At 38.1% G+C, this 15,088-nt stretch overlaps 1 protein-coding gene across 1 annotated transcript in view; it reads left to right on the top strand.

The window, feature by feature from the left end:
• Positions 1-755: 755 nt before the first annotated feature.
• The window catches only part of LOC114356040 (dipeptidyl aminopeptidase-like protein 6), a 53,474-nt gene continuing 39,141 nt past the window's right edge, over positions 756-15,088 (top strand). Inside the window, exons 1-2 of the mRNA XM_028309125.1 lie at positions 756-771; positions 1,338-1,432. Coding sequence (XP_028164926.1) covers positions 756-771; positions 1,338-1,432 — 111 coding nt within the window. The remainder of the gene's footprint in view (positions 772-1,337; positions 1,433-15,088) is intronic.

Below are 15,088 nucleotides of genomic sequence, written 5' to 3'. Positions count from 1 at the left end.
AAACGCCGTGATCGTTACTGCGCTGAAGCCATTGGGCTTCGGTAAAATGATGTGTGACGTGAGGTGCCAAACTGCGGAAAATAAATACAATGAATAAGCATGAATTATGTTTTGTGTTTCAATTATTATTCAGGCAGTTAAAAAATACTGCACAGTATTAATTACACCACCGTATTTACATATTTTATGTATAGTTTATTGTCTTTACAATGCAAAAGGGTGAAGAATACACATGCGTGCGTCAATACTCGCTCGTGATTGTCCTGTCGATTTGGTATCTCAGGAAGTGTAATCGAGCGTGTTTGGTTTTCGATGCAAACTCACGGAGATGAACAGGCCTAGTAGCCGACGTGATCCATAACCCTTCGTGCGCAGATCATACACATTAGCGAACACGATATCAGTCAATTTCGGGTTATGTACGGCGCCGACAGCCGGCGACATTAAATCTCAATTAGGATCCATCAGTCTTACTGTTAACTCTGTCGGCGAGACACACAGGCTTCTAGTTTGGTGAACAGTGGCACTAGTCTGTTGGCAATTGAATAATTTAATTAATTTAGAAAGTACGAAATAAGGCATGTTGTTAAATCCTTAAAAATGACACATTAGAGAAATTCAAGTATTTTTATATGTTACTTAATAACCCTATCTGGTGCACAAAATCATAGGCTTCTATTTAAAGTATTTATTGCTAAATTAATTTTATGAACCTCTGTTCTCTAATTACCGTTACGCGTGCGGACACCAACGTAATGTTAAAAGTTGGCTGTAATTTTTCTGTCGTATAGATTTAATTTAGAAGTAAATCTCTCATGTAGGAATTAACGAGGGCTTATTCTGCAAAAAAATAATGTTACCAATCAACCGAGCCTCCAGTTTATCATCCTGAACATCCGTGTGTCCCTCCACCCACTCCATCGTAAAAGCCTAGTTGTGTAGCACGGAATCGATCGTGATTTGCCTCTGAAGTGCTCCCATCGTCTCCAGTCACCGTTGACAGACCACTTGTACTTGCTGGTCAGTTCAGAGCATATTGATGTGCTTAGGTCATTATTGACTAAGGCAGTTAAGACAGGAAAATGATGATAATGTAAGCAAGTAAGGTACTAGGTCATCGTCCCGATCATGATTATCAAGTACAGACAGATTGAGTGTCTTTCGCCAAATGTTGGTCTCGAAGCGCTGGTAGGGTAAAAAGATTATGAGACATGTAGAGGCTCCTTAAGAGCAAAATATTTGACGATTTGTAAGAACTATTTAATAATCTATACAAATAAAGAAATTTTGACTTTGACTTTGACTTTTATTAATGTTTATTTTTCTCGTTGTTCTAGATGAGGAGCTGGTGTTCCGCGACCGCTGGGGTGGGCTGACGCTGTTCAACGTTCGCAACTACACCACCAGGCTGCTCATGAACAACTCTACTTTTGTAAGTACCTACTTATTATTATTTTACCGTTGAAGCAGTGGAAATATAGCTAAAGCCCGGTTCGTGAGCACGTAGAATTTTGTCCAATGACCCCTTGCTACCCATCCTTATCGCTCGCGCGTAATTATATTGCTGTCGCGACCTTGCGACTGGCACCCGCAGTGAGTGTGCGAGCGCGATAGCAACATAATTACGCGCGAGCGATAAGGATGGGTAGCTAGGGGTCATTGGACAAAATTCTACGTGCTCACGGGCCAGACTATAGCTACATTATTCCCAGTAATACCTTAACTGTCCAAAAATAATGAAAACGTTGAAATTGTTTTGTCCGTTTTATTAAGCGTCAAAACTGAAAGCAAGAGTCGTGACTCCATCGCGATATTAATGTTAGCAGACTAAAGGTGAGTCGCACTACCTAACTTTAACCGTACTATAATGATAAATTGTATTTTTTGTATGGAATTTGACAGATTTCGGACGTTTTTTAAAGTTAAAGTAAGTGGGTGCAACCCAACCTAAATGTCTGACATTCAACAGACTGTCTACACAAGTAAGTAGTGCGACCAAGACTAACAACAAAACTAAAACATTAATGTATAAAGTGTATTACACAATAAATGCTCTATCTATACTAATATTATAAATGCGAAAGTAACTCTGTCTGTCTGTCTCTCTTTCACGCCTAAACCACTGAATTGATTTTGATGAAATTTGGCATAGAGATAGTTTGAGTCCCGGGAAAGGACATAGGATAGTTTTTATCCCGGTTTTGAAAGAGGAACGCGCGGTAAAATTTTTCTGTGACAGACAAAATTCCACCCGAGCGAAGCCGCGAGTGGAAAGCTAGTTTTAAATATAAAAAACACGACGTTCAAAATGTTCCTAAAGTATTATTATGTTTTGTAAAGTCTAATGGCACAAGGAAGTTTCTCAGACAGCGTTTCACCAAAGTTTTGGGCTTGATTTCCCAATATTACCGCTTACGGCTGCCATAATTTAAATTGCTGAATCCGTAGATTAAGTTCGACGGACGTTTAGGTGAAATTGCGGTTTTTTCCTTGACTGAATATACCAAAAGGATATTATCCTTTTTTATCAAAATACTGATTCACAATAGGGCAAAAGTTACATTTAGGTATCCTTCCGTTTGGCCAAATTACTTTGCGCCAAATACTTCGCAAACAACTTATCGCCAAAGTTTCATTTCCCAAATGTACTTTTCGCAGCTAATTCATTTGGTCAAATTATCATTTGGCAAAATTTTACTTAGCAATAAGTTGTTTTGCCAAATGAAAATTTGCGAAACGTTGTTTGCGGTGTGATAATTTGAGAAACGTTTTTTGGTCAAACATTAGTAATCCGTTACATTTATGATTACAATATTCATGATTTTTGCTTATTTTTCTTCACATTGATCGGGAGTCCAAAAGCTGATCAGCTACTACTACTGTCAAATGACATCTTCTCTGGGGTCTGTATGTACTATATCAGCACTCAATATGTACTTATTATGTCAGCAAGCGACTGCAAAAACATATCATAGCACCTACTACCGCTCTAATCCCTCAATACCTGCCGGGACAGCCGGGACGTCTCAGCCCGATACGTGTTTGCATGGAGAAAGCTTACGGGATTACTGCGCCCGGCTTTTGAAACGCGGGGTACAGTTGGCGAAGATACGTTTCAATAACTTTAATGAATAAGACTCTGTGGAGGTTGAGATGTTTGGTTGCTTCTGAATTCAATTTCTAATGGCCGGTCACGGACACAATATCAATCAATCAAGATGTTTGTAAAGATGCACAAAGACTTTGTGTCTGATACGTGACTATACACTAAAAAAAATGTTTCGCTACCAGGTTCCTAACTACTTTGACTGACTAGCGAACTGAGTGTTAACCTATAGATACCAAACCAGGTTTAGCTTACTACAAAAAAGTTTGTTAATTTTTTACAAAATTTTGTTCCTTATAACCATAGTAACTAGTTAGTAGTAAGTAACCTTCAATTCACTAGTTACTCATTTGTGTAAGCAGTACCTAAACTATTTCAGTGATAATGTGCTATTGACACATGGCAATTGATAATATTTGAACTGATTGAAAAGTTGTTCAAGCTTTCTGTTGTGAATTGCGATACATTGTAAGTAATTATCTTATCAACGAAACTAATCCATTACGTGCGCTATCTTTGCAAAAACTTAAAAGAAATATTACAAACTGTCTATGGAAGTGGTATTTGCGAATTTTGTACAAAAATCTTGTCCAAACTTCTTTTTACATGCCTGTGATCGGCATAAGACAAACTGAACGTGATTCTATGAATGTCATGAATACATATTGGTAAAAATAAAATAAAAATGTTCTATCTTTAACAATTAATTGAAAAAACATTGCCAAATTGGGAAATTAGTTCAGCAGTTCTCGGATTATCTTAGCAACGCTTTTACCGATGAATTTTTATTTAATTTACTTAAATCTAGATACATTTACAAACCTTCTTTTTCCGACTGTACGTCTATATTGATATCGCTCGGGATAAACGCCGGGTCAGGCTGTAATGCGACGCGACAAGATCAATACGAAGAAAGGATTCGCCATGAAATATCACATTTCTTATTAATGGAATGGGCTGGGATCTTTTTCGTGGCATATTATGTTACAAAGACCTTTAGAGATACACATAAAAATATAGGTATTTGTTTGTAACTACCTATATAGTCAATACGAATACCTATAGTTCTCCCAAAGTGGTGGCAGGGCAAGCTATATTTGGGACGTGTACAAGGGCCTACTAAGTACGAGTAAGTACTGAATAAATGAATATCTTACTAATATTATAAACGCGAAAGTTTGTATGGATGTCTGGATGTCAACATGTTTGTTACTCTTTCACGCAAAAAGTATTGAACGGATTTTGATGAAACTTTACAGTATTATTATTTATAACCCAGAATAACATAATTATAGGCTATAATTTAAGACGATCTGTGAACAATAAATTTCATGCTGGTGAAGCCGCGGGCAAAAGCTAGTGTATATTATAGTAAGTAACGCCCGTATTCACAAACGATACTTGCTTAAGTATCTTTTGCTACACTAGCTTTTGCCCGCACTTGCTTAAGTGAAGCGGCAAATCGAACGCACAGCGTTGAATAGAGCTCTGTGATTGGTTCGTGTGTCACCCTGTGCGTCCACGCGCACTGTTAGACCTCATAGTAATTATTGTGAAAACGGACGTACGTCTTTATTGATTCCAAGTATTTAAGTTTCAATCCAATAATTCTGACGAATGAACGACGAACTTTAATATAATCGCCTATACTTACTACTTATATTCGCTTTGCAATAGAGGGAAGTCGAACCTTAACTTCAAACTCCTCCTATGGCCTTCTGATTAATTTCGTTGCGGGTCCAATAACAGTTTAACTTTTCCTTTGACTTGACCTTTACTGGTTGGGTTATTGGCGGTCAAGCTGTAGATCCTGGCTACACAGGAGTTGCAGCAGGAGGTGGGAACGAGAAGTGGGAATACTTAGTCCAATAAGACATAGCAATAGAGTTTGTGGAATGGAAGTCATTGGGGGAGGCCTATGTTCAGCAGTGGACGTCCTATGGCTTAAATCAGCGGTTCCCAAACTTATTTAGTCTACTGCCCACTTTGAGAATAAATAATTTTTAGCGCCCCCCATTTTTGTAGTCAAGAATCGAGCTCAATCGGTGTCTAAGAGTCCTCGTAGAAAATGACGCCTCCCAAGCCTCTACACAACGCCCCCTTTAAGCCTGCAGCGCCCACAAGGAGGCATTATCGCCCACTTTGGGAAAGACTAGCTTAAATGATGATGATGAAGTTTAGGTAAATGACTGTCGCAACATCGCGTCTTTTCTCCTTGTTTTATTAAAGCAAAATTCCTGCGTCTCCTTAAAATATTACGTGCAATTACTTTATAAAACTGTCAATTTGGAACATCGACTCCATTATTTACAGCCACCCTTATGCTAAGCGTATGCAAAAACTCCGAGAGAAACGGCCATAAAGGTGAAAGATTATGTCCTAAGTCAAGAAGAACAGCCAGGAACAGCTGTGCCAAATTACGCATTTAATTTGAATTAATTTCAACAGCAAATGGTTTCTGTACTAATGAAGCTAAAGAAATGTTAATAATTCTAGCGTTCTTATCAGCAAAATCAATTTTTTTCCTTACTAAGTACACATACATATACAGCCCATTACGCAAAGCTTGCATTCAATGATATCCAGATTTCTCGATGATAATAATTTTTAAGACTTTGAATTTCTACAAAACAAAAAGCACTATAATAAATATTATAAAATTTATAGGTAAACTATGTATTGGAATTTTTGAAAGCGCTTTTAAAAAGCCAATTCGCATGGCTTATGTGTAACACTCGCAACAGGTGCCTGAAAATGAAAGCTTGATTTAGAGTTTTTATAGCAATAAGAAGAAATGATACAATATCATGTTACATGAGTAATCGTAGGTATAGTCAGCGTCAAATAGTTCGTGACACCCAAAGTGGCCAAAAAGTTTGCAACACGACCTTTTCTTAGTAACAAAGATGTGTTGCGAAGTTGTTCGCTTCTTTGGATATCACGAATTTGAATTCGTCGGCCGTTTGGTGTAGTGGTTCGAAACGGACTACTATTCCGGAGGTTGCAGGTTCGATTCCCGCACAGTACAAACATTTGTGTGCATGAACATATTTGTTTGTATTGGACTGGGTGTTTTCTACGTATACTTAATATTATGTATGTATTTACAAAAAAAAAGTATTTATGTATGTTTATATCCGTACAAGCTTTGCTTAGTTTGGGACTAGAAGCGCAGTGTAAAAATGTCCAAGGATATTTATTTATTACTATTTTAATTACTTAACGCTGACTGTAACTATGTATTTGAGCTGGCTGTTTTTCTCTAACACCGACAACATCAATAAAGGTGGAAGCACACGATTGCGTATTCACGTCGACATATCTTCAGCGCATATATCTTGTAGACAATTACTTTAAGGGCGCCACTCACACCGCATTATAACAAAAAGAAAAAAACATTTGGATATTAACTATAGTCCAGTCAATGAATGCTTTAACGACGGTGTAGAGGAAAATGCATGGAACATAATTTCTGCATTCGGGACTTTATTTAGACTAGTTAGGAGATGAACATGTGAAAAATCCCCGCCCTTAGCCCTTGAGCCGGCGGGGATAGGGGGGTTTGAAGGTACCACTTTTCGGTTTTTCGCTTAATCCTCGGAAACAATGCATCCTAGTGACGGATTCCACGAATTTCCCTGTATAATGACTGAGTGGACTGCTATGTTTTATTCTAAAATATTCTGTTAGTTCGAGGAAATGTGCAATTTTCAATATTGTGTGCTCAAGGTGGTACAAAAATCACTTTGTGGTAATTAAGTTTGCTCAAGACATTTAATTTTCTCATTTAAAACAATATTTTTTTATAGGTTAAATTCTATAAAAAGCTATATAAACTTGTTTTATGGTTTTGAGAATCTATTGCCGTTATATTTAACGTTATTATAGTGATTTGACTTTTTTAATAGAGATATTCCCATGCTAATTTACCTCTTGTCCCATAAAAAATTGTTACTTTTCTTACTGAAAAAATATTGTATTTATTTATTTTCACCAACTTGTACTAACATCAGTGACGTAACTATAGGGTGGCAAGTCGGCAAAATGCCACGGGCCCCCAGCCCGAAGGGGCCCCCGGTCAGAGGAAATCTCAATTCCCAACATTTATTATTACACATACTACTTAAGTAAAAAAAAGTTTTGTCTTTAATTTATTTGTTACCTTCTTAGTTGCATACACAACTAAAAAAAATATACCTAGGTATTAAACTTTCAATGCATTGAAACTTTTAATGCATACATGTTAGTTTAACATGTCGATAACCTAACATCATCATCATCATCTCAGCCATAGGACGTCCACTGCTGAACATAGGCCTCCCCCAATGGCTCGCGGCTCTTACGAATTCACTCAGAGAACAATTTAAACTACTTCCGACATTTCATTGAAACGTCTTGTTTAACTGACTTTAAACCACAATTTATTTACACATTTTGGTTATTTAAATGTTCTATTTATACTTCGGTGTAACAACAGCCGAGACGGACTCGGCAACATTTATTGAGTGTGTTACCGGTTTTACGCGGGAACGAATAGCGGCGAAAACAAACGAACGGCGCGAACGTTTAGACGAATGGCAAGCAAATGCGAACGTTCGTGAAGGTTTGATGTAAAAGGTCTTTTGGGGTAAACATGTTTGGATTTGGGGGACTGAATTTTTAGAGACGGGTTGATTTTAATGTTGGAAACATTAGACAATACTCAATACTCAAATCTTTATTGCATTTCACAGTGTACAAAAATGTGGAGTGTCCTTAATTAACATAATAATTTTACAGTTAACTAAAAATTTATCAAAAAGTATTTTTACTCAGATGTTTAGTTGAAGTTACTAGTATCAAGCGCCTTCCAGCTACCTTTATGATGTCGTCAACGTCCCACGCTGCGTTTTCCGGTACGCGGCCTCCTTCAGAACCTTGCTGCCCCATTGGCCGTCAGTTCTGCGTACTATGTGCCCTGCCCATTGCCACTTCAGCTTGCTAATCCATCGGGCTATGTCAGCGACTTTAGTTCGTTTACGGATCTCCTCATTTCTGATTCGATCTCGTAAAGAAACTCCATAGCACGCTATGCAACTTTGAGCTTCTGTATAACGCCTATAGTGAGACGGAAGAAGGCGCTGGACGCAGGCCGCTACCAACCGGGCAACATGGAAAGCATTGGGGGAGGCATAAGTTCAGCAGTGGACGCCCTATGGCTGAGATGATGATGATAATGACTTGTACCAAGAAGGCTACTTTATGGGTAGTTCTGTGCACAGACATCGTCTAAAATTACGTAACACAACAATTAGAAAGTGTACCTAGCATTTGCAATCTAAAATCTGGACACACCGTTTCCAAGTCACGTATACGTGTGACGGGCCCGGGTCGGTCGAAGCGGGTCGAATCGGGACCGTGCGGGTCGACGAACGCGTTGCGAATAACCAGATTTACATTTGTAGCTCTGTGACTAGGAGTGGATTGAAAGAGAGGCAAAGCTTCTTTTAACGTGCTTTTGGAATATTTTCGTCTTTATGTTAGACTTAACTAGACTGTTTTGTACCTTTTTTACGCGGGGAGAAGGCATGAATTTGCATACTCCCTTCGTTCCGTGAGATATGTTTTGTAGATGATTTAGGGTCTCGGCGAAAGGATCACTAAGTATATTGTCTAGGTCTAGCTTTGATCGAATAATTTAGACTGATACTAAATTAATTCACTTGTGTTTTGAAAAATAAAATGAAAGGTTGTTAGTTGACCGATAGTTGGGTCGGATTCTAATTTGTATGAAGAATCGGCCGATAACAAATCGGTGTAATGTGCGCACTTTCATACATGCCCATACTGATTAACAGCCCGACTCAACTATCGGCCGACGAAAATCTGTGGTCTGCGCCTACTAGGCTAAGTTTTTTTATTTTTATTTCTGTAACAATAAGTAAAGTATTCACGAAACGAAATAAGTACCTAGTTCAAAATATCACTTTACTTACTGGAATGATCCTTTACTGTACCTATCTGAGCCATACTGTGCAAGTGGACTGGACACGTCAATAGGGCTGTCACATCGCCACGTGACCGGAGCGTGACAACGGCACGTGATATTGGAGCAGTGACAACGGAACGTGGTATTGGAGCATTGACAGCGCGATACCGAACGCTCTCCGAATACTGTAACTTGGATATTCCGGTTTAGAAACTGGATATTACTTGTAATACTCTTAGATTTTGTGTTTAAAAAAATTTTACTGTAATCGGGCACCATTCGTCAATTGAGTTACTTCTTTATGAGATGTCACAAAGCAGTTGTTACCCGACTGCGTCAGAAGGAGGGTTGTGTTTTTCGAGTGTATGTTCGTACTATTCTTCTTCTTCTTATCGTATCGCCAACAAACCAGCTACACAGTGCACAGTGTCAGCCCAAAATTCCGCTACAAGAGTGGTACGTAGTGGCTATTAACTATAATTTATAAAAAATTTGTTAAAACGTCTAACGTCCACGTGTGAAGTCGGAGCCAGTCACTAGTCCTACTAATCCTACTTAGTTAATATTATAAATGCGAAAGTTAGTGTGGATGTCTGGATGTTTGTTACTCTTTCACGCAAAAACTACTGAACGGATTTTGTTGAAACTTTACAGTATTATTGTTTATAACCCACAGTAACATATAGGCTATAATTTATGACGATATGTGACAAACTAAAGACTAGGACTTAAACGTAGGTAAAAAGCGCCATCTATCGTCATTGGTTAAAATCTACAGCGTTGGACAAAAATTTTTGATATTCGTAAATATTCTTGCGGGGGAAGCCGTGAAACGCCATCTATCAACATCATTAGTAATTAAACGAGGTCCACGCGTACGAAGTCGCGGGCGGCCGCTTTTATCATAAAGACAACGGTTTGAGTACATACCATTAGATACCATTATATCCTAACATTCCCATCACAAATAAAGTCTCCATATAATAATATCTTTGATAACAACATAGAGCTCAAACAATGGTGTCTGGACTGTGTGGCGCCGGGGGGGTGATCTGTGTCACAGGTCACAGGGGATGACGAGGGCGAATATATGCATGATATAAAAGTATAGGGTGTGTGTAATTTAATTGAGATATTACCTGTCGAATGGAGATCGTAGTTAAATAATAATATTAATATTTTTTGCATTCGTAATGTCAAAAAGAAACTAAAGTTTTTCACTTAATCGTATTATTTACCAAATCATAGGTAGGGCAAGCTATATTTAGGAAGTGTATAAGTGCCCTGGAAAGGGCCTATGTATGTACTGAATAAACTGTTTGAATTTTTAATTTGAATTTGAATAAAAGTTTAATTCTTCAAAATTAAGAGAACTACACTAACCTACAAATCATAAGGAAGACGAAGATTTTGAAAACTAATTTTTTGTTTTACGGTAAACTATGACTTTAACCCTTGACATTTTCTTTTCATGAAAAATATACAGTTAACGACTTCGTACGCGTTTTATCCCCTTAGGGTCAACCCCGCAAAATCCTGTCTTAGTGAGCACCTACGTTCTAAAAGGAACCCCCATGCAAAATTTGAGACTCCTAGCACTTGTAGTTTCTGAGATTTCGTGATGAGTGAGTGAGTCAGTGACCGTTTGCTTTTATAGATATTACGAGATAGATTTCCGCGTAAGAAATACCTAAATAAGTAAAACCATTTTGTATAAATGTCTTTGGAGAAAACATCAATCTCTCGCCGACATTTATCACCGAATCCTAGTCTGTAAGCCCTAAAGCACTGATTCGTTCAAACAAATGAGCCCCAAATGAATCAAAGTAACGGACAACAAAAAACAAATCTTAAATCCCCCAAAAAAGGTTCTTCAGAGCACCTCCAAAAATCGCTATAACGTTTCCCACTTCCCACCCCATTTCGGCGATCATTTGTTTCCGCGCCAGCAAAATTAGAATCAATTGAAATACGACTGGCTGAAATTAGATTAAGACTGGGTATTCCTTCTCCCTCACTCTAGCTAGCATCGCAGCGGGTGTGAAAGAGACGAATTTTATTAAATCGTTTAGCGAAGTACCTTCGAGTGGTGTTAATGCAGAAGGCGTGCGATCATCACTTTCTCTAACTAGCTATAAGAATGGAATTCTGTTTGTTTGTGATTTGTTTTAAATTAAAGACACCCGGCGTCACTGTGGAATAATACTAACGCCCGTATTCACAAACATTACTATGAGATCTGAGGAGATCCGTAAACGAACTAAAATCGCTGACATAGCCCAACGGATTAGTAAGTAAGCTGAAGTGGCAATGGGCAGGGCATATAGTACGCAGAACTGACGGCCGATAGGACAGCAAGGTTCTGGAGTGGAGGCCACGTACCAGAAAGCGCAGCGTAGGACGTCCACCCGCAAGGTGGACCGACGACCTCATAAAGGTAGCGTTAAGCCGCTGGATGCAGGCCGCCACCAACCGGCCATTGTGGAAATCATTGGGGGATGCCTATGTTCAGCAGTGGACGTCCTGTGGCTGAAATGATGATGATGATGATGATGATGATGACTATGAGATCTCAAGGTGCGCGTGGACGCACAGAGTGACACACGAACCAATCACAGAGCTCTATTCAACGCAGTGCGTTCCATTTGCTGCTTCAATTAAGCAAGCATTGTTTGTGAACACGGGCGTTAATCGTCAGGTAGATACCTAAGCCCTTTTCCTACGGCAATACAGTTTTGCGGAAACCATCCAGTAATTCAGGATCCTGCGAAACTGGACTGTCCTGTGAACACACAAGTGTGTGTTTGAAATTCGAATTACAAGTTCGAACGGATCCGTTTTTTGTGCTAATCTAAGGCTGAGTTGCACCACCTAACTTTAACGGTAACTATTACGATAACCGGTGTTTTTTGTATGGAGTACTAGCGGCCGCCCGCGACTTCGTACGCGTGGATCCTGTTTTACCCCCTTTTCCCGAATTTTCTTTGCTATAAACCTCACAGAGCCCGAGACCTTTCCAACGAATGCAAAACCGTGGAAATCGGTTCGTGCGTTCTGGAGTTATAGCGTCAGGGAGGAAAACCCGACTTATTTTTATATAGTAGATGACAGATTTTTGACATTTGTCACAGTTAGAGTAAGATGGTGCAACCCACCCTTAATGTACCTACATATTAATCAGCTGTCTTTAATATTGCGTCACATCTGGCCTGGAATTTTCCAGTAGGCATATTATTTACTCTCCGCGTACCTAATTTATAGTGATTCTAATCCTAAGAATCATTAATAATAATTGTTCCTCCCAATTAATTAAGACAATAAATAAATCAGCATTATTTGCAAACCGTGGCAACAAATATTTTAAGATAAGCTGTTTATAAAACGTATTATCAGATCATGAATATTTATTGACTTTGTCCCTGTTTGGTTAAACCTGCCTTTGTTTAAGATGGAAGGATTCCAAGTCTACAAAATCTGTTCCTAATACAATTATTAATGTTATTCGCCAGCATAAATTGGATTTTACGAAATTCTTGCGTTTAAATTTGTTCATCGTATCAGCTTAACAGGAGAGGAAGTTTCAGTGTCACAGGGAAAAAGTAACAGTAGGTACATTTTTAATAAACATAATATTGGTGTTTATCTGTTTGTAACTTATTAATTTATTTGGCTGAAACGAACTTATTAATTTACTGTTATTTATTAATGTTAGTAATGATACTTGTGTGTGATAGACTCCGTACCCCATTCTTTGACTAACAAAAGCGATGACCATGACTTCCTACTTTCGTAGCGGGTTTTAATTTACTTAACACCACAGAAGTAATTACTACGTACAGAAAGTTTCTCCGCGAACAACACAAGATAAAAGAATCTATTGTATCGCCATCTAGCGCATCACACGCGTACCTACACGTATTTTGCCTAGCCTGCCTATTTGGCCTGGTAATACTTAAACTGACTTCTTTACCTGTAACTTTAAAGTGCTTTTATCATTGGCTTACTGTTTTATCTGAGCTGTACTCGTAACCCCACTCGTGCGTGAAGCAATATAACGCACACGCACGTCGGCCCAAAATGTGGAAAATTTAAACAAAACCCGCTGATTCATGAGCCTCCTGTTTTCCGATGTTATTAAATTCGGGCCCCAATATCGAGCCTTGCGGTACACCTAACGAAATCAACCGCTATTCTTTTACTTTTCGTTTTTCCCTGTACGAAATTGGTGAGGTATAGGATACAGCGTTCAGTCAAACATAATGACTAGCTGCCAGTGAAATTGGAACCGTGGATATTCAACTTTTGAGACAATGAAAGCTATCGAACGCTTCTATAGCAACGACCAAAGTTTGCGATACTTTGGCGCTCATGATGTTGCTCATTAAAATGTTCGTAGATATTGATTACAATAATAACAAAGCTTATTTGGTGACGTTGGTGACATTGTCTATAATATGGCATATCAGTATAACCGCTAGCTTTGGTTGCGGGTTATGATCCTGCGGAAGACAATACAATGACAGCTTAGTGCAATTTACTTCATCATCATCATCATCATTTCAGCCACAGGACGTCCACTGCTGAACATAGGCCTTCCCCAATGATTTCCACAATGGCCGGTTGGTGGCGGGCGGCGGCCTGCATCCAGCGCCTTCCCGCTACCTTTATCAGGTCGTCGGTTCACATTGTCAGTGGTGGTAATTTACGATTAAAGACATTTATTTACCCAAAACAATTCACAAAATCCACTTATAATAAAATGCAAAGACAAATAAATACAATATTACCAATTAACATTTTATGTGCGGGTATGTTCAAAAAACATCCAAACACTCAATGTTTGCTGCGCGCCGAGCGTCTTTGCGACTACCTACGCAGCATTATGCACATAAGGATGATGGCACAGTGTAGTACAATATCGCGCTATTTTAATTAGTAAATATATTGAATTAGAAATGGGTAAATTTCAACAAGTGCATATTTTTGCCTAATTTTGGTGGAAATTGTTATTTGTGTATTTTTATTCTTTAATTATAGATCAAATTTATTGGAAACTTATACTGTTTCTAAAATGATTAAGACATTAAATTTTGTCCAGTAGTTTTTTAGATTTTCCTTACACCAAAATTAAGAGAACACCAAAATTTATATTAAAGCACCAAAATTAGAAAATATGCTGTCAGTCGGTCATATCTTAGTGCCAAGCTCAAGAAATGGTTTTAAATTTACCAGCACCGACTCCAAAAATATTAATCATGGTATATTGTCCTAATAAATAAATAACGACGTACTTATTTTCTACTTTTAAGTGATTGTTGGCGTCGGTTTTAATTTTTTTGTTAAAATTATTTTTTTTCATGCTTTTTAGTTGATTAGTCCTTGTTATTGTCACTGAAGAGGGACAGTACCTATGTTTAATGTGATTAAGACTATAATTTTCCATTTTGTAATGGAAAATTATAGTCTTAATCACAATCCAAGTGTAAATAATCTTCCTAGCAAAATACAGGCTCCCTACTTTAAATATCGGCAACTAAAAAGTATCAATGTATCATGTGTCAATGTATGTATCAACAAATGAGTATTGAGTATCATCTAACTCCTAACTTATGTTGTTTGACCTTTCATCATCAGCTCATCTTAAATACCTGAAATAATACAACTGTATGTACATACCTACCTAAAATATTTAAAGAATTATCCTCCAACTCCTAAGCGTTAAGGAGTTTTACCTTCCATCATCACCTCATCAACATTAGATGATGACTACTTGAATAACTTTAGAAAACGTATTGCATTCCTACAAAATTTGAGGTTTACTCTCGATTTCCCTAGGATCCCATCATCAGATCCTGACTTGGTGACAATGGGACCACCACATAAGTGTACCCTATAGAACAAAAAAAGAATTTTGAAAATCGGTTCACAATTGACGGAGTTAAGTCGGTTAAAAATGCTTTGGTGCACCACCAAAAACACCAAAATTGACTCACCAAAATTAGATTCTCGTTGAA

The sequence above is a fragment of the Ostrinia furnacalis genome, unplaced genomic scaffold (assembly GCF_004193835.3).
Source record: "Ostrinia furnacalis isolate ACB-3 unplaced genomic scaffold, ASM419383v2 OfSCF2609, whole genome shotgun sequence".
Taxonomy (NCBI): domain Eukaryota; kingdom Metazoa; phylum Arthropoda; class Insecta; order Lepidoptera; family Crambidae; genus Ostrinia; species Ostrinia furnacalis.
This window is presented reverse-complemented; position numbering and strand designations above follow the sequence as displayed.